The sequence below is a fragment of the Podarcis liolepis genome (assembly GCF_965112155.1).
Source record: "Podarcis liolepis genome assembly, chromosome: 13".
NCBI classification, from domain to species: Eukaryota; Metazoa; Chordata; class Lepidosauria; order Squamata; family Lacertidae; genus Podarcis; species Podarcis liolepis.
In genome coordinates, this window is record NC_139573.1 from 13,544,637 (window position 1) to 13,563,069 (window position 18,433).

General features: G+C 40.6%; 2 protein-coding genes across 2 annotated transcripts in view; both read right to left on the reverse strand.

Annotated features, from left to right (window-relative positions):
- Positions 1-509: 509 nt before the first annotated feature.
- LOC310691388 (vomeronasal type-2 receptor 26-like) overlaps positions 510-18,433 on the reverse strand; it is a 252,293-nt gene continuing 234,369 nt past the window's right edge. Inside the window, exons 2-5 of the mRNA XM_083471165.1 lie at positions 10,785-11,645; positions 10,042-10,269; positions 8,980-9,106; positions 510-2,060 (exon numbers count right to left, since the gene is read on the reverse strand). Of these exons, the coding sequence (XP_083327291.1) occupies positions 1,159-2,060; positions 8,980-9,106; positions 10,042-10,269; positions 10,785-11,645 (2,118 nt within the window). The 3' untranslated portion in view covers positions 510-1,158. The remainder of the gene's footprint in view (positions 2,061-8,979; positions 9,107-10,041; positions 10,270-10,784; positions 11,646-18,433) is intronic.
- On the reverse strand, positions 16,433-17,371 carry LOC310692484 (olfactory receptor 4K14-like; the record flags this gene model as incomplete). Its single annotated transcript, XM_083473430.1, has 1 exon — positions 16,433-17,371. One exon carries the CDS (start codon positions 17,369-17,371, stop codon positions 16,433-16,435), a length of 939 nt encoding a protein of 312 aa, XP_083329556.1.

An 18,433-nucleotide genomic window follows, 5' to 3' on the forward strand; every position in this document is an offset into this window, starting at 1 on the left:
CTCCTGACGATCGGAAGGGGCATTCTAGAAAGCTGAGGTCCGTTATGGGAATACACATGCAACCTGAAGTCTCTCTGTCCTCTTTGATTCTACTTTCAATCTGAATAAGCTCTGGTTTACTTGTAATCTCCATTCATCATGGTTAGGTCTAATCAATTTTATCTGCTTATCAAACATTTGCTGAAGGATGCCAACAGTCAGTGAAAAACATACTTTCCACAAATACAATACATATTTGTATTAAGAATATAGTGTTCTGATCCATCACTTGTGTTGGTGAAAATAAAACGTTTCAGTTGTGGCTTTGTCGAATGCTTTTCCCAGTGAACTGTGCATGGTTCTTTGTTGCCATCTTTTCCAAGCACCAGGGCAGAAATCATTCACACTTTCTTATCTAGTTCTCTGAATTTCACCAAGGACTCGATGGCCCTTGTGGTCTCTTCCAACTCTATGATTCTATGAGACCTGATTTAGACAAAATCTTGGGGGGAGGGAACCCAATTCAATAGGGGGTATGTTATTTCACAATACATAGATAATCTATGGAACTTGCTGCCATAGGAAAGAATGGTGGAGACACTGCATTTGCTTTTGGATACAGCTTGAAGGTTTAATCTCACTGTAAACAAGTGGTACAGTGACAATAAAGTATTTCTATTTCCCACAGCAATCTGGTTAGTCAGTGTGAGTACAGGCTACCGTACAAGATGGGCCATTGGCCTGACTCAAGAGAATCATCTTACATTTCTACGATCTTGAGTATGGATAGGTTGAGGATGAAATCTGACGGTGAGCAGTACAGAACAATAGACCATAAATGAATACTCAAATATTCCAGGGCTGCCATAGTACAGTTTCACATTATGCTGAAAGCTGTGAGAATTAAGGCTAGATACAGATTTGCTTACTTGTATATTTTGACAAGAATTGCTCTGAGTCTTCTTGTCAACACATGTTGCAACAGAATAATGTATGTGTAAATGTATGATTGTTTACCTCACAGCAAATAAGTCAATTTTACAAATGAAATTTCAACTATGGGAATTTGGAGTCTAGAAGAAATTATAAAAGGGAGCAGGTGAACTTATATTTCCAACTATTCTACTGTAAACACAGAGAAAAACACAAAATACAGCAGATAACAGGTTTCTCATTTCTTTAATTTTTCTTCCTTATTAGCTGTTCCCTATTGTTCAGCTCAGGCCTGAGAATGATAATGTAAGATTTGGGGAAGAAGATGCAACCCAGCAACCCACCACCGGAGGCTAAGATGGAGAAGATCTCCACAGCTACCATATATTTTCCCTTGGTGCTCAGGTAGGAGGGAATAAAGGACAGCCAAACACTGCAGAAGACCAACATGCTGAAAGTGATAAACTTGGCTTCGTTGAAACTGTCTGGTAACTTCCTGGCAAGGAAAGCCACAGCAAAACTTACAGTGGCCAGGCAGCTCATGTAGATGAGGACACAGTAAAACATGGCCACAGACCCTTCATTACATTCTAGTATCATTTGTTCTGTCATTGAATGCATGTCTACATCAGGGTATGGGGGAGAGGTTGCCAGCCACACAGTGCATATACCTGTTTGAACTATGGAGCAGAAAAGGAGAATGGAGTGGCCTAGTCCTTTCCCCACCCATTTCCTCATCCTGGATTCTGGTTTTGTAGCCATGAAGGCCAAAACCACCATGAAGGTTTTTGCCAGGACACAAGAAACAGCAGTTGAGAAGATGATGCCAAAAGCTGGTTGCCGGAGGAGACATGTGACCTTGTCAGGTCTGCCAATGAAGAGCAAAGCACAAAGGAAGCAGAGCAGGAGAGAGATGAGCAGAGCGTAGGTGAGGTTTCGGTTGTTTGCAATGACAATGGGTGTGTCATGGTGTTTCATAAATATACCTAGTACCAGAGCTGTTATCAAAGAAAGGAAAAGAGAGAAGCAGGCTAAACTGATGCCCAAAGGTTCTTCATAAGACAAGAAGCTGATATCCTTGGGTAGACAGGCATCACGGTTTCTGTTTGGATAGTCTTTGTCTGGGCATTTATGGCAGTTATTCATATCTGGGGGGAAATAAAGAAATTAGCTCATATCATGTCAACTTTCTGAAATGTTTACTTTCTGTCTGAGAAGAAAAGAGCTCTCTTTAAATCAAAACACATCTCTGGAAGTGTCTGGTGCTCTGCAAAGTGCTATTACTGATTTTAATTGGTTCAGAGCTGTGTGGTGCCAAAGGCAGAGCCACTAACATATAAATGTTTATTCACACTATCCTTGATGCAGCCTATGTAAGTCAGAAGGAGTAACAAGGCCCCCTCTAGATATGATTTGAACCACATATCATCCAATTACTCTCAATGCATAGTCATTGTCATTTGATTGGCATATTTAAACTACAGTGGTACCTCAGGTTAAGTACTTAATTCGTTCCTGAGGTCCGTTCTTAACCTGAAACTGTTCTTAATCTAAAGCACCACTTTAGCTAATGGGGCCTCCTGCTGCTGCCGCGCTGCCAGAGCCCAATTTCTGTTATTATCCTGAAGCAAAGTTCTTAACCTGAGGACTTCCGGAGGCGGCGCGAAACAGCAATGGCGGTCCTCTTCGCGCTGTGAAGAGGGGCTCCCCAGAAAAGGGTCGTCCGCTGCGGCAGAGCGGAGACCCATCAAGAAAAACCACAGGCAGAGTGAGCCTGTGGCCGTGGGACTCGGCGGGCACCAGAAGCCCCCCGGAAACGAAGAAGGAACCCCGTAAGGGGCTCCGGAACGTGAAAGGGGGAGCGGTGCTGTGAGTTCATCGCTCTTTCTGCGGAAGCAAAGCCGCGCGGCTGCTGCTGATGAGCGCTGACCTTTCTTCTTGGAACATCAGATCCTAAACTACAAACCCGTGAGTAGGGAACTTAAAATTACTGGGGCTAAATTGCTTAAATTTGGCTGAAAACGGGAGACGCAACCAGGAAGTCCGTCTTCCGATCGTGCTTAAAAAATCAAAGCAAAACCTTTGACAAGCGGGAAGCGCTTTAAAAAAGACTGTAAAAAGTTTGGATTATCGTGCAAATAACTGAGTTTATTTCTGAAAAGTTAAAAGAGACAATTCTGCTGTATTTATACTGGACTTTTGATTGGACTCTTCCTTTTCCTTTTGGATTTACAAATAATTAAGAAATCCTAAGCCTCGGACTGCCAGGCTAAAAAAGAACTGTCAAATTGCTGAAACTGTATTTAATTTTGAAAGTGTTACATGCAAGTGCTACAGATTGGATAGAAACAGAAACTGTTTCTTGCATCTTCTTTGAGACTTTGTTTTAATTTGGGAAAAGCTCTACATGCCAAAGGGAAGCTGAAGGTTCTTTTTAAACCTGTTTTGGACTGCAGGGACTTTAATGGCGGACAAACTTCTTTCTTTCTTCTGAATTACAGTTGTACTCCCCCTAGATGATTTGGGATTTATAATTGTCTGGGAACTGCATTTTGTTTTGACTCTCTGCTGCCTTGCTGTTTACACTCTGGAACTGCCTTTCCCATGGGACTGTATATAATTTGACCTTGACACATAGACAGGTTTGGAATGAGTGGCACAGGCAAAACAAGACTGGCTAAAACGAAAGCAAGACACTTGGTACAAACAACCTTGACTTCTCAATCACGCAGATCATCTGTCCCAACTGTGTTAGGAATACAAGAAGGGGAAGCTGAGCTGACACCTTCAGAGGATATGGCTGCAGGAGGATCTGAAACTGTCTTAAATCAAATTTTGGAACAACTGACAACTTTAAACAAAAAGGCGGATGAGCATTCGACAAAAATTGACCAAGCTACAGCCTCTATTAACAAACTGACTGATCAAGTTGCTCAGCATACACAAGCAATTGGGAATCTCCAAGTAGCAACTGCAGAAAATCGTAAACTGGCTGAGGAAGCCAATCAAAAAGCAGAAGAAGCCAATAAGAAGGCCGAGGCAATCAAAGTAGAGGTGAAGCCACTGCACAAACAGATTGGTGAACAACAGGCCTACCTGTCTATGGTTGAAATGAGAAATCGGGAAAACAACCTTAGACTGAGAGCTATTCCAGAACTTGAACAGGAAGATTTGATTGGTTATTTGACATCAGAATTTTCAAAGTTCTGGGGTTTAGAAGAAGACAAAGACTTTAAAATTGTAACTGCGTTTAGATTGGGAAGAGTGGTGAGGAAGGACAGATCCAGAGACTGTTTGATCATTTTGAGATCTAAGCAAGAGAGAGATAAAATACTAGGCCTACATTTTGGAAAATCACTTGTTATTCAAGGCAAAAGAGCAGAAATCTACAGAGACATACCGAAACAACTTTTGGACCTTAGAGCCACATACACAGAACTACTTAGAGCCACATACACAGAGCAAGACTACTGAGAGGCAACTCAATTCCTTACAGGTGGGAATTCCCCCAAGGATTATCCTTTAACTTCAAAGGAAAGAAAGTTAAAATTAAAACAACAGAAGACCAACAAAAGTTCTTGAACGACCACGAAGAAGACCTTCAAAAGGGAGCAGCAGCATCTTGGCCACCATCTCTGCCTGCACCTGTTCCGACACCTGTACCCTCGGGACCAGAGGACCAAAAGGAAGAGACGCCACCACAGAACTAACAGATTGATCCAGGATGTCCCTGCAGCTTCTTAGCTGGAACATTAATGGCGGGAATTCCCCGGAAAAAAGAAGAAGAATCTTTTATATATTGAAAAAAGAACAATTGGACATTATCTGCTTGCAAGAAACACATGTGACTAGGCTCCATAGAAAGGTGCTAATTAATAAAAGATTAGGCCAAGAATTTATTTCATCGGATAGAGTTAAGAAAAGAGGAGTGGTGATCTACGCAAAGGAGAACCTGTCACCAAAGTTTTTATTCAAAGATGAGCAAGGAAGAATTTTGGCAATTGAGATACAGACACAAGGAGAAAAATTCCTAATATTAGGAATTTATGCACCGAATGAGGGGAAATCAGAATTTTATAAGAAGCTGCATGAGATAATGCTGGACTATCTGGACTATACTAACATCATCATGATGGGAGATATGAATGGGGTGGTATCTACAAACATGGATAAGTCACAAAATCAAAATTTAACAAAAGACGGCAGACTACCTAAAACCTTTTTTGAATTAACTGACAATATGGATTTGATTGATATATGGAGGACAAAGAACCCCCTAGGTAAAGAAGGAACCTTCTTTTCTGAGGCCCATTTGTCATGGACAAGAATCGACCAAATATGGACAACTAGAGGGCTGGCACCTAAGACTAGAAAAGTGGAAATCTGCCCAAAAACTTGCTCCGACCATAACACCATGAAAGTGGAATTGAGACTTACTCCAATCGGTTCCTTCAGATGGAAAATGAATGACACCCTATTAAGAGATCAGGAGATTGTGAAGAAGGCCCAACAAACTTTAAAAGACTATTTTGAAATAAATTTGAACACTACGGTGGAAAAGAGAACAATCTGGGACGCAAGTAAAGCAGTCATGAGAGGGTTTCTGATACAACAGAATACGATTAAGAAAAGACTCTGGAATGGAAAAAAGGATAAGATCCTAGAGAAGATAAGAGATTGAGAGAAAAAATTGAGATCAAAACCAAAATCGAAAGAGGTTCTGAGAGAAATTAAATTCCATCAAGCACAATATGCGAAATTGATAAATCAAGAAGTTGAATGGAAAATTAAACAAATGAAACAAAGATCATTTGAATCAGCGAACAAGTGTGGGAAACTGCTAGCACGGCAGTTGAAAAAGAGACAAAAATTGAATACTGTTACTAATTTAGAGGTCGAAGGGAGAAACATTCAGAAACCAGAAGAAATTAGAAAGTGTTTCCAGAGATACTTCAAAAAACTCTATACGCAAGGGCCGCAGGAAGAGACTGAAATAGACAAATTTTTAAAAATTAATGGATTACCAAAACTAGCTCAGGAAAAGAGAGCAATCCTGAACTACAGAATAACACAACAAGAAATTGAGGGTGCCATTCAGAATATGCAACTAGGCAAATCTCCAGGCCCAGATGGACTTACCTCCAAGTACTACAAGATATTGAAAGACTTTTTGATACAACCATTAATGGAGGTATGCAATCAGATTATGGAGGGGAAGAAGGCACCGGAATCGTGGAAAGAAGCTTTCATCACATTGATACCTAAAGTGGAAACTGAAAAGACTCAACTTAAGAACTACCGTCCTATCTCACTTCTAAATGTGGATTACAAAATTTTTGCAGATATTTTGGCAAGTAGACTCAAAAAAGTACTAAATGAAGTAATTCATAAAGACCAGGCAGGCTTTCTCCCAGGTAGACATCTGTTTGATAACACCAGGAATATTATTGACATTTTGGAACTTTTGCAAACTAACATCAATACAAAAGCAGTATTAATTTTTATAGACGCGGAGAAGGCCTTTGACAACATTTCTTGGAAGTTCATGAAAAAAAACTTGGAAGGGATGGGAGTGGGACGTGGGTTTGAAAATGGAATAGAGGCAATTTATTCAGAGCAAAAAGCTAAATTGATAGTTATCAATGTGGTGACAGAAGAGTTCAAAATTGAAAAAGGAACACGACAAGGTTGCCCCTTATCCCCTCTGTTATTTATTTCTGTCCTGGAGGTGCTTTTGAATATGATTAGGGAGGACCGGTTGGTGCAAGGAATACAGGTCGGAGAGAAACAATATAAATTGAAAGCTTTTGCAGATGATTTGGTTTTAACATTACAGGAGCCAGAATCTAGTACAAAGAGAGTTTTAGAATTAATTTATGAGTTTGGTCGGGTGGCGGGATTTAAATTGAACAAGCAAAAAACCAAGGTTTTGGAGAAAAATTTGACACCATTAGAAACAGACGGGTTTCAGAAAGAGACAGAGTTAAATGTGGTTAAAAAGGTGAAATACCTAGGGGTTAATTTGTCTGCTAAAAATTTGAATTTATTCAAAGATAATTATGAAAAATGTTGGTCAGAAATCAAAAAAGATTTAGAAACTTGGTCAAGATTGAAACTTTCCTTGTTGGGTCAAATTTCAGCTATAAAGATGAATGTATTGCCAAAGATGTTGTTTTTGTTTCAAACCCTACAGATCGTGGACAGAGTGGAATGTTTTGGAAAGTGGCAGAAAGATATCTCTAAGTTTGTTTGGCAGGGCAAAAAGCCCAGGATAAAATTTAAAATACTAACTGATGCAAAAGAAAGAGGGGGATTTGCCCTGCCGGACTTAAGGTTATATTATGAAGCTGCAGCTTTCTGCTGGATGAAGGATTGGTTACTTTTGGAGAACACTGATGTCCTAGATCTGGAAGGGTTTAATAATGCTTTTGGATGGCATGCATACTTGTGGTACGACAAGGTAAAGATTCATAAAATGTTCAAAAACCATATAGTCAGAAAAGCAATATTTATTGTCTGGACAAAATATAAAGACTTATTAGAAGGTAAGACCCTGAGATGGCTATCACCAATGGAGGCTAAGGCTCGAAAAAGACCCAATATGGAGGCTGGCTGGCCGAAATATTGGGAAATAATAGAAAAAATTGGAGACAATTGGAGGTTGCAAAGCTTTGAAAAATTAAAGAATAAGGTGCAAGATTGGTTTCATTACGCTCAAATTCAAGAGGTTTTTAAATTGGACAAAAAAACAGGATTCCAGGTGGAAAAATCGAAACTAGAGACAGAACTGTTAGAACCTAAGACTAAGGTACTTTCAAGAATGTACAACTTGTTGCTTAAATGGAACACTCAGGCTGAGACAGTCAAATCAGCCATGATTAAATGGGCTCAGGATATTGGGTATAACATTATGTTTGAAGACTGGGAAAGGTTATGGACCACCGGAATGAAATTCACGGCATGTAATGCCTTGAAGGAAAATATTATGAAAATGATATATAGGTGGTACATGACCCCAGTCAAGCTTGCAAAAATATATCACCTGTCTGATAATAAATGTTGGAAATGTAGGGAAGCTGAAGGGACATTCTTTCACCTCTGGTGGACATGTTCAAAAGTGAAAGCCTTTTGGGAAATGATCTATAATGAGTTAAAAAAGGTATTTAAATATACCTTTACTAAGAAACCGGAGGCCTTCCTCTTGGGCATTGTCGGCCAGAGAGTGTCAAAGAAGGACAGAACCTTTTTTATGTATGCAACTACAGCAGCAAGAATACTCATCGCAAAATATTGAAAGACACAAGATTTGCCCACACTGGAAGAATGGCAGGCGCAATTGATCGACTACATGGAACTGGCTGAAATGACTGGCAGAATCCAAGACCTGGGAGAAGAAACAATGGAAGAGGACTGGGAAAAAATTTAAGGACTATTTACAAAAACAATATAAGTTATATGAATGTTAAAAATTTTCACGATTTGGAAACTATAGCTTCAGCAACTAAAGTTGGGAACTAGGAAATTACATTTCAAGTAAGAAAAGGTTAAATTTTAAGGTAATACTATGTTTAATTTATGATATAAATAATTGATGGAAAGTATGAAAAATTTGAGGTATAGTATTTGAAAAGTACGAAACAAGGTAATAATTTGCTGATAATTTTATTATAAAGAATGCAGGGTAGGGGAGATGTGAGGAAGTCCAGTTGGTTATTTGAAAAACATGTTGGATGGTTGGTTTTTCTTTTTTATTTTCTTCTTCTTTTTCTTGTTTCTTTGTTTCTGACTTCGGTCTATGTCTATAATCTTTGTATCTGAATACTGAATAAAATATTTTTTTTTAAAAAAAACAAAGTTCTTAACCTGAAGCACTATTTCTGGGTTAGCGGAGTGTGTAACCTGAAGCGTATGTAACCTGAGGTACCACTGAAAGGCAATGATCACAAAGAGGCAGCATAATGCATACAGTAGATTATCTATTTTGAAACGTAAACTCAGCTATCCTTACAACACCTTTCAATTATTAGTGCTGAGTCTGAATGTATTTAATCTATTTATTTCTCCTACCATCCTGGTTTGCAATCTTCCCCTCTGCACATGGGATGCAATCGTAGCAGCAAGGGGGCTGTCCCTCCTTCACTTTCTTGCTGGATCCTGGAAGACATCTCTCAGTACAGACAGAAAGAGGCTGAGTCTATACCATAAATGAAAAAGCAGAAGGTAACTCTTTTTTAAACTTTAAGAAGATAACTCTTTTTTAAAGACTAATGTATCCATTCCTAATGCCCAGGCAGTTGCTCTTACACCTTTCTTCTCAGCTCTCTCCTTCACTCTCTCAATCTTCACCACTTCTCCTGCTTCCTCCTCTTCCACTTATGAACTTAGAAGACTAGCGGTCTCCTGTACCTGCTGCTGTCGGTTCCCATTTTCTTCCTCTGGTATTATTATACCTCCCTTTCCCAACCAGCTCATTCCTCCACCTTTTATCAAGAAAGGTGAAATCTTGGGGCTTATCTATTAATGCATCCTCTTTAACTCAGTTTGAAATCAGTATTTTGTAAATGTAAAGATATCCTAATTCTTATGTTTATATTAATATAGATTTCTATTTTTACTTAAAATTCACATTGCAGTCTTCCAGAGGAAAGAAAAACCCATTAGTTACACCAACTAACCATTTATGTGCACTCTCTGATGTAAGATTGTTTCAAGGTCAAACAGATCATCCACTTCATAGTTTCCTAGTCTTTCACCACGTACACCGTCTTGTGCAGGCAAAATAAATGCAGCGGCCCTGATTGGCTGGGGAAAAACCCTGCACTCCTATCTCCAGGCCTTTTCATAGAAAAACTGGTATTTGACCTAGATCAAAGCACCCATATTCACATGAAGGCGCTCTGTGTTCTGTTTTGTATCATCCTTAATAAAATATATTTCCTTAATAAAATATATTCTCCTGTAGTGGCTTCTAGCAGCAAGCTTTTGGCTCTTAATCTGGTACTTGGATGCATTCGTCATGTTCTACACAGTAACTTGCAGTTTAAAAGACAGTGAATAGACCTGCAGGTGAATGATCATTGCTTATGCAAGATTGAATCTCTTTTGAATTAGCAAACAATGCAGCCCTACCTGGTTAAACCAACTGTGCCATGTGATGGCATCTTCATCAAGGAGTAATGATTGGTTTGGAGGAGCCTGTGGATCTATCCTCCCAACTCTCACTCGGTGCAAACTTTGGTTGGCGAATATAATGTAATTGACAATATCCAAGCTAGATGCCACCTCTCCGTTCTGGTTGATGAAGACCACATCTCCTGCCGTATTGTTAAATGAGATACTTCTCAGAAAGTGATGAATCTAGATTGAATACAGAAGAGGCAATTGTTTGGAAAAGACTGCAGTTCTAATACAAGACTGAGGTATCTTTTTTCCTGTGGGCAGGACCTAGAGCAAGAGGTGGGTGGTGATACAATCAACTGTGAGTAGAGTCAGGTCCAAGGATGGAGAGACCACCAATTTTCTCTCTCCCACATCCCTCTCTCTCCCTCTCCCCTTATTTACAACCTTTCTTTATCTCCCCTGCCCCACACCAATTTCCCTCTGTCCCTCTTCATCTCAGGAGACACAACAGTGGTATGTGACCACCTGCTCTGAGGGAGGATTTGGTGTATATGGGATAGAGAGAATGCTGAGCATCTCTCTCGGCCATGACTACTGCTTGTTATCTGTGAATACAGTGGCATCTCAGTAACCTCCAAACTTCTGTCATACAAAACCTTTTTTTCTCTGAGAGGAATGAGCAACATTTTGGAAACCCATACTTTATCAGAGAATAACAGGTCTCTTCCAGTTGAGGATGTTCAGCCTATTACCTGCCAAAACTGTAGATTCGGATTCTTCCCTCTCCCTCCATACGCCATTCGTCTGTGCCTGAGTCTGGATGTGAACATGGCATGTAAAGCATGGGCCATGGCGTAGACAGCACTGTGGATGCTGTAACTGTGGCCTGTCATGCTCATTTCAAAAAATGATCCAGGAAGGCTCTCCAGCTTCTCTTCTCCAGTGCAAATATTCCCCTCCACCTTGTCTGAAGTCATATCTGGGTACACACATTCAAAGGCCTGTTGCCAGAAGTCCCTGATAAAACCGTCCCCATCTGTGCTGGAAGGGTTTCTGTGCACAACATACTGATAAAATCCTGGAGGGTTTCTAAAGTGAATTTCAAAGGACATAGCACCATTGAATACTCTTGAATCCCAGCTCCTTTGAAAGACAAATGAAGCAAACTCAATCTGGGCAGTTGTTATCCATACTTTACTTTTTATATTGTTTATCATGTCATCATGTTTTGATAGGTATGGAAGCCATCTAAAAGTTGCCATGGAATAAGATTCTCCATTTGACACCATAACATTAGCTTTGCTGCTAAGAATTTTATGGTTTATAATTGCCCCCTGTTCTAGCATGCCATTAATTTCAGAAATAAAACTAAAATCAGGGATTCTTTCTAGGAATGCAAAACACACACCACTCTTGGTAAACATTGGGAAAATGGTTTGCACAAATCTTTCTCCATTCTCATTGTCCATTGCAATGACTCCAATCCACGTCCACCTGAAATGCAGAAGCAAAGAGAGAATTCCCTCATACTGAAGGGCTTCTGTAGCTGCCATCTGGTAGAAGGGAAGTCCTGGGCTTTTATCATTCATCACTGGAGCAGAGCCATAAATGAGCTAAAAAGTAAATGGAGGAAGAGAAGAGACAAAGTAGATTCCTTTCACAGTATTCATAATCATTTTGTGGAGATCCCTGTTAATCAAATATGCCCTTTCCCAATATTTCAGTGTTTGTTTGCCTCTCTCTCAGTTTTACAAAAAAGACCCATGCAGATGGGCTGAAAACTGGGATCATCTCCCTTTTCTCATTTTTCAACCTTTCACTTGATGACTGGAGAGGGGACTGTGTATGTTTTAGTTTTGGAGATTTTGTTAACACTTTGATGACTGGAGAAGGGCATTGTGTCTATTTTACTTTTAAAAAACCAAACATTTTTGGAGTAGTTGCAAAATTTGGCAAGGACTTGTACAATGGATAAAACTGAATGGGGAACATACCATGCCCCAAGCGGCAGATTACCTAAACATTATCTGGCTTTGTCAAAATCGCAAGTTGGATCAGATACATATTTCTTCTCTAGAGCTCTGATTCACATAACCCACCCCACAGCAAAACTGTGCTGATTCGTCTCAGACTTTATTTATGAACATTTATTTCACTTGTAACTCAGCTGCTTTCTATTATTATTGTTCTTCTGCAGAACTGGATTGTATCTTCAATTTTCCATAATTTCTTTGGTGCAATAAATAATAATTATGGTACTGGCACCTACCTGTCAGTTGTTTTAGCTATAAGCAATTCCCCCCTTCCCCAGTAGCTTTTTTGAGATGCCCTGATCACTAATTTTACTATTGACACCTACCTGTCAGCTTTTATCCTGTAAGCAATTTTCTGCTTTCCCCAGCAACTCAATTCAGATACCCTCCACACTAAGCAGAAAGTACTGCATAACCAAAAAGTAGCTGGTGAGGGAGAAGCCCACTTTCCCATCACTGGCCTTTGGGATATCAGTGTTTTAGATGTGTGTGTAAGACGGGGGTCGGAGGTGACATATCTTTTCTGGTATTGCACATTTCCCCTTATTGATGTTTGCTTGTTTATATTATAATTATGTACCACCTTTATTTCCCAAGGATCTCAAGGTGGTGTACATAGTTTTCCTTGCAATTTCATCTTCACCCTGAACTGATGCCGAGGAACCTGCCTCTTCCTCTACGCAAGCTAATAGAGGTATTGTACATAGGTGTCCTACCTGTGGAATCTTATAGATATCCAAAACAGTAGCCACATAAAAGGAGATTTCAGAATCCAGTCCCCCAATGACCCCTGCCAGATTATTTTCAACATCACATATATAGTTAGGGACACATTTCTTCACCATGGATAAAAGCAGCAGTGTGGCGAGATATGTGCTCCTTGCATTCTTATAGCTGTCATATAAGTGGAAGCCCAAGGTGATATTGGGTAGGATGTGAGGGTCTTCGTTGACCTCCTTGACTGCAAATGCCAAGGCTAGGATGTGCTGGTAAATCTTAGGCACCACCCTAGAATGAGAGTTGCAAACGGTATCAGCAGGAACATCAGCAGATCTATCCTGTTACATAACAACACAGCAATTAATTATATTGTGTTCATTTGGATTAACTCACAGTCCATTCTACTATTCAACAGCTCTTATCAATGAAAAATTCTTCCTGATGTTTAGTTGAAATCTCCTCTCTTGTAACTTGAAGAAGCTAATTTGATTCCTAACCTCCGGAGCAAGAGAAAACAAGAGTGTTACATCTTCCTGCTGACAGCCCTTGAGATATTTGAAAATGGCTATCATTCCTCCCCTCATTCTCATCATAAGTGTTCCTCATCTTAGATTTCTGCATTTGTCCCTATTGGAATTCTTGTGTCATTTTTGTCCCAGTTTTCCAATATTTTAAGGTGTATCTAGAGCAGGGGTTGCTAATGTGGGGCCCATGGGACATCTTCCCTTACATGACTGAGGTCTTTTTCTGACACTTACAAAGTCTCTGGTCTCTCCCTGCAGTGACTTCTTTTTCATGAGTCAGTGATGGTCCTTGGAATTCACTGAATTGTATCCTTCATAATAAGTACCTTTCAGTGTTGAAACAAAGCTTAGTCTAAGTTCAGAAAATGAAAGCATAAGGATATTCAGCAACAGATCAGGTTTTTCAAAAATGCGTTCTTACTAACACTCTAGTTCAGATAAGGTCTATAAAAATTAGCTGATCAAATGGTTCTCCCAGACACATAAACATTCATACATTTCAATACACTTATATTTATTTTTCCTATTGAGAAATGGGAGCTTCTTCAGTATTCTCTTAATTCACAAGACATTCTTATGCATTTTTACATCAGCCAATGTCCCTCTGATTTGCAAAGTTGTTATTCCTAGGTAAATGGGCAGAAGTTTGCAGCCTTAGTCATTATTTTGAGGCTGCAACTCTAGGTTTGATGATTCCATGGATGTAATAAATGAGTGGCTTAGTTCTTACACAAGCTCTTCAGGCAGCGCTGGTGGGGGTTCCTCAGTGAATGTTGCTGGAGAGGAGATGAAGCCACCATGGGAAACAATGACACCAATGATGAAATCTCCTGGCTGATGATACGTGTGAAGTGGATCGTGTGGACCTTGGAGCCTACATTTTGCTACGTGAGCCTGACATACATTATAAGAAATCAGTTCCAGCAGCAAGAACACTAAAACAAGCATTCTAACTAAAAAACCAACTGTTTGTTCTACACAGAACCCATGATTTCTCAACCAATATTATAATTAGCTTATCCAGGATAAAATTGTATCATTTGAATGGTAGTAACGTTTCCTGAGACGATGCAATCTGGGAGTATGTAAGAACAGACTTGTGGATCCCACACCCTATTAAAATCATTCTGGTTAATTTTGGTTTCTTTTATGTTACTTTTGCAAGTGGCCACTGAAAGTCCACAGGGTTTTTTGAGAAGCAGCAGATTTAATTATAGCCCTGTTAATAACCAAGCTGGAATTTAGTTATTTATTCAATGCCTGTGAACCCCTGTGGAATTGCAGAAGAAAATGTGTTTGTCACATATTCGGAACTATTGTGTTAAATTCCCTTTCAGTGGATAATAAGGGGCCCGTGGTGTATTGGTGAAGTTAGAAGTTCATAATAGAAGACCTTGTAAACAATGGAGACTCCAACATGTAGTACGGTGTTGTCAGCATCTTGAAATTTGTCTGAGTGGACCTGGATCCACATCAACCATGTGGCAATGACCCCTCACCACTCTGGGGGGCGACTGTTACATTTCCTCACTCTCAGCTTCCTTCCCCGATGGCCTAGGCACACAAATTTGCTAGCCATTGGAGGGGACTTCTTCTTTGCCATTGGACCTCAAAGGGGAGGGGTCTTTCCAACCCAAAAGGCACCATAAATGGGCCAGTCAGTGGTGCCTCCTGGAGTGCCATGCCTTGCTGGCTGTGGCTATTGGCTGCTGTCTCGTCTGGCCTGGCAGTGAGGCTTAAAAGGACGGTTGCAGGAGGCTGTGGCAGCACTTCTGGGTGAAGAGTGACACCCTCCCACCCTCCCTTTTTATTTCCATTCACAATTCAGGTCAATTAATTATCATGCTTGTAAAATGTATTTTCCTTTTCAGGTCATGATCTATCATAGCTTTTCTCCCTAAGGGTCATTCCATCTAACCATTTCATTTTTCTTGTACCTGCTGACCTTGCTATGGTTGATAATGGTTGCCGTATTTGGAGCTGGGAAGGAATTTGCCTGTAGACAAATTGGCTGGCCTTGAAGTTTAGACTCCCTAATAGCAAAACATCAAAACTTTTGGTGGTTAAGCCATTGGGTGGAATCTCAGTCTTCAAGCACTGGGTGAAGTAGCGCCTCACCCACTACCAAACCAGCGATGTATTCTGGGTACCCCATTAGCTCTACCTGCACCCAAAATTGGCTTGAGTCCTGGCTGATTGTTCACCCCAGGTTGAGGGTGATGGAACTGTTCAAAGCCCTCATATTTGTGCCATTTTCTGCCCCCATTACCCAAAAGACTTCACTAGCCACTGGTGCCTAAAGCTCCGTACGAACTGGGACCCAGAAATCTGAAAGATTGTCTAATGTTGTTTTAAACTGTTTTTAAGAGGGTGAAGGATGAATGATTAATACTTAAATATCCCTGCTGTAACCAACTGGCAATTGCAGGTACAGGGAACCCGTGGCTGTTTAGACAGAACACTCTCCCGGAATATGGAGAGGCAATTGTTTTTTAATAAAGGGAGAATGATATTATAGCTTAACACACACATATTCTAAAAATGCAATCTGTGCACAGCAATCAAAGTTTGATTTGTAATATTTTTGTGTTATTTCATATATTGAAAAAGGAGATGATGTGTCCTCTTCCTCCACCCCCAACTGAGAATAGAAATTGAATTCTGATGAGTGCTGCTTGCATAGGAGCACCCTGGAACCATCAGGATCAAACCCTGCCCTAACCAACTGCTGAACAGAGGTTTCTGCAGGGGACATGGTGGTGAAATAGACCCTGGCAGCCTTCCCATCCACCACTCAACCATTCAAAACTCCCAATCACTCCACATGGCCCATCTCAAAATGGGACAATCTTCACTTGACTTGGCCCAAGCTTTACATGATCCAGTTTGGATTGGTCTTCATCCAAACCGCTGACAATCCCTTGTGACAGCAAAGTCTATTGTTCAAGAATGTGCAATATTCCAGCTCCATTGGATCAGCCTAGGTTATACAATCAGGAGACCGGGGAAATTTCTCCTTATTAACTTTTTCCACCATGTATAAATGCATATTAAATAACTGACCATTTGCTATTATTTTGTGACAGACAAAATCAGCTGTTAGAGGTGGCCTTCTCATGCTGTCTAATGTTGGGAATGTCCCTGAGTGGAAATCTGCCCAGAAAGCCTTGCTGAAAGGCTTCTAATGGCAGCCTTTATCTCCTTGTTCTTCAAAGCATAGATGGTTGGGTTTAGCAAGGGGGTGACACAGGTATAGAAGACAGAAAGCACTTTATCAATCATGAACCGGGCTGATGGACGCAAGTAAATAAACAAACAGGGCCCAAAGTACATGGTGACCACAATGAGGTGAGAGGTGCATGTGGAGGCAGCCTTGGTGGTCCCTTCAGAAGGACCCCTGGAGTGGATTGTGTAGAGAATGAATCCATATGAGATGAGCAGGCCAATAAAAGAAACTAGTGACAAAATTCCACTGTTGGTGACCATCATGACCTCCAACGGATTTGTGTCAATGCAAGCCAACTTGATGACCAATGGGAGGTCACAGAAGAAACTGTCCACTTGATTGGGCCCACAGAAAGGCACATTAATAATGAAACCCAGTTGCACAGTGCCATGGAGGAGCCCACCAGCCCATGAAGCAAGGAGAAGTGCCATGCAATGAGGCCGGCTCATAAGTGAGGCATAACGGAGGGGATGGGAAATGGCCACATACCGGTCAATTGCCATGGCTACCAGCAGGAGCATCTCACTCCCTACAAACACATGGAGAAAGAATATTTGTGCCATGCAGCCCTGGAAGGAGATGATCTGATGTTGGGCAACGAAATCCAAGAGATATATTGGGATGGCAAAGGAGGACAGACAGAGGTCCAGGAAAGCCAAGTGACCCAGCAGAAAGAACATGGGTGAATCTGAAAGACGGTGATCCCGGAAAATGGCTGAGAAAATGAGAGTGTTGCTGAAGACAGTGGCCATGTAGAGGACGAGGAGGAAGACAAATAAGAAGAGTTGGATTGCCCAGGTTTCAGAAAGGCCAAGCAAGACAAACTCACTCACCATTGTCCGGTTTACACCCAGCATTCTTTTTTTGCATATCACTGTGAATATTGGAAAGGGAAAAAGGAGACAGTAATGAGATGCTTCCATCACAGTCTTTGGTGAAATCAGCAAAAAGTGCATCTTTGTGTTATCTGTCATTATTCTTTTTTTATTAGTTGTTTTTATTTGATATTCTTTTGTTAGACAGTTACATATTCCGATCCATACTTTAACATATATTAAATATAAAACAAATCCAAACAATATCCACATTTCTTCACCCGTGACATCCCACTACCTCATTGCAGCTTCTTCTTGACTGGGTCCTGAGATTCCAATCCCAGTGGATCATACATTGTTCATAGGAACACCTGAAGGTGACTTATACAGATCAAAGTCATTGCTCCAACTAGCTCACTAATGTTTGCAGTGGAGATGGGAAATCTGAAAGTCTTGTTCCCTTTCCTACACCCACACCCACACACCTGCCTTTCATTGAGGGAGATCTCCAGTCTATTTTACTCAGCACCATAGAAGCCCACTCCTGGGGGCTGTGGGGGCTTCAGCCCCCACAATAAAATATTTGAGGGTGCCATTCTAACACAAAGTTGATGGAAATTGCCATTCAAATGGTTTGTGAGCACTTATGCAAGATGGGGCTCACCTGGGCATCCTCAATATTTTATTCAAGTTGGCAGTTCTGCTCAATACTGTCTACACTGACTGATAGTTTCTTTTCCGTGTTTTAGACACAATAAATTCACAAACTTACCCGGAGATGCCAGGAATCGAACCGCACCAACCGAATGTAAACAGATGCTCTGAACCCCCTCTCCATTTTATCAACTTGGCTAAGATATGCTGCCCTTCTGCCCAAACTCTTGTACACACCCTAACCCACCACTACCCCCACCAATTATTTAAATGATCAAAGGTTCCCTATCCTTGATTTAGACACAGGGTTATTGTTTTTTAGGATGATAGGAACCTGCTTTATATTGAATCAGAGTTGGAGTGACAAGGAAATCAAATATGCCACAAAAAAGGCCAAACAATCCGAGGTACAGTTTGCTTAAGTTCATC